The following is a 1,242-nucleotide window of genomic DNA, read 5'->3' as shown; positions in this document are numbered from 1 at the left end:
CGTTGTCAGTGTGAGTTCTGCTGCTGCTGGCTCCTCATCACCTGCTGCTGCTGCTGCTGCTGCTGCAGCTTGATAGGCGGATGGGCTATCCTCATTGTGGCGAATATGCGGCTACGCTGCTGCTGCGAGTTGCTGCTGCTTGGCCGCGTGGAGCTGCAGCAACCAGCAAGTAAGAAGCCTTTATGCGGCGCTCCCCATCGACAACTGCAGCAACAACTGCATGCTGCTGCTGCTGCTGCTGCGGCTGCTGCTGCTGTTTCACTGGCTGCTGCTGCTGCTGCTGCTGCAGCGTAAGACGCAAGAAAATAGTTGCAGTGTTGCTGTCGCCAACAGCAGCAGCACGCGACTGCTGCTGCTGCGACTTTGCTGCACCAGAAGCAGCAGCAGCAGCAGCAGCAGCAGCAGCAGCAGCAGCACCTGTGCTCGCACCGCAGTGCAGCAGCTGCTGCAGCGCGTCGATTGCCTCCGTCGCCAGAACACTGGTAGGATGAGCCGCAGCAGCAACAGCAGCAGCAGCAGCAGATGGCGGAGCAGCAGCAGCAGCAGCAGCAGCAGAAGCAGCAGCAGCAGCTGCTGCTGCTTCTGTAGGCACACACCAGTCTGAGGCCCCCACTTCTGCTGCTGGCAGCACCGCTGCTCCTGCTGCTGCTGCTTGCTGCGCGAATCTTACACAGAAAGCTAGGCGTCGCAGCAGCGGCAGCAGCAGCAGCAGATCAGCAACGCTTGCTGCTGCTGCTTCCTGCAGCAGCTGCTGCAGCTGCGGCGGCAGCCACAAACACTGCAGCAGCACAGCCCCCCTAACCAGAGAAATACAGAGATCGCAGTGGAGACCAAAATACACCAATCGAAGACAAGTTCTACCATCAAGCAACTGCTGCTGCTGCTGCTGCTGCTGCTGCTGCTGCTGCTGCTGCTGGTGAGGTGCAGCAGCAGGCAGGGGTATCTGCGCGCCGTTGACGATGATTTGTAGGGAGTCGGGTGCAGCAGCAGCAGCAAGAGCAGCAGCAGGAGGGGGCGGTGCTGCTGTTGCTGCAGTTGCTGCAGTTGCAGCAGCAGCAGCAGCAGCAGCAGCAGAACCCGGGGGAGCCAGATAGAAAGCAAGCGTCAGCAGCTGCAGCAGCCCCAGTGCTGCTGCTGCATCAGCTAGCCACTGCTGCAGCTGCAGGTTGTCTCCGCTCCATCTCTCAAGCCGCGGCCAGCAGCTTTGCTGCTGCAGCACACGCAGTGCAAACATATCTGCTG

General features: G+C 60.7%; 1 protein-coding gene across 1 annotated transcript; it reads right to left on the bottom strand.

Annotated features, from left to right (window-relative positions):
* Positions 1–91: 91 nt before the first annotated feature.
* EMH_0075180 (uncharacterized protein) lies at positions 92–1,234 on the bottom strand (the record flags this gene model as incomplete). The annotated part of the gene is made up of 1 exon (XM_013499565.1): positions 92–1,234. The coding sequence occupies one exon, from the start codon at positions 1,232–1,234 to the stop codon at positions 92–94; it is 1,143 nt and encodes a 380-aa protein (XP_013355019.1).
* Between the last annotated feature and the right edge of the window lie 8 nt (positions 1,235–1,242).

This window comes from Eimeria mitis, genomic scaffold, assembly GCF_000499745.2.
Source record: "Eimeria mitis Houghton genomic scaffold, Emh_scaff4440, whole genome shotgun sequence".
Classification (NCBI taxonomy): domain Eukaryota; phylum Apicomplexa; class Conoidasida; order Eucoccidiorida; family Eimeriidae; genus Eimeria; species Eimeria mitis.
Note: the sequence above shows the minus strand (reverse complement) of the source record. Positions and strands in the feature narration are given on the sequence as shown.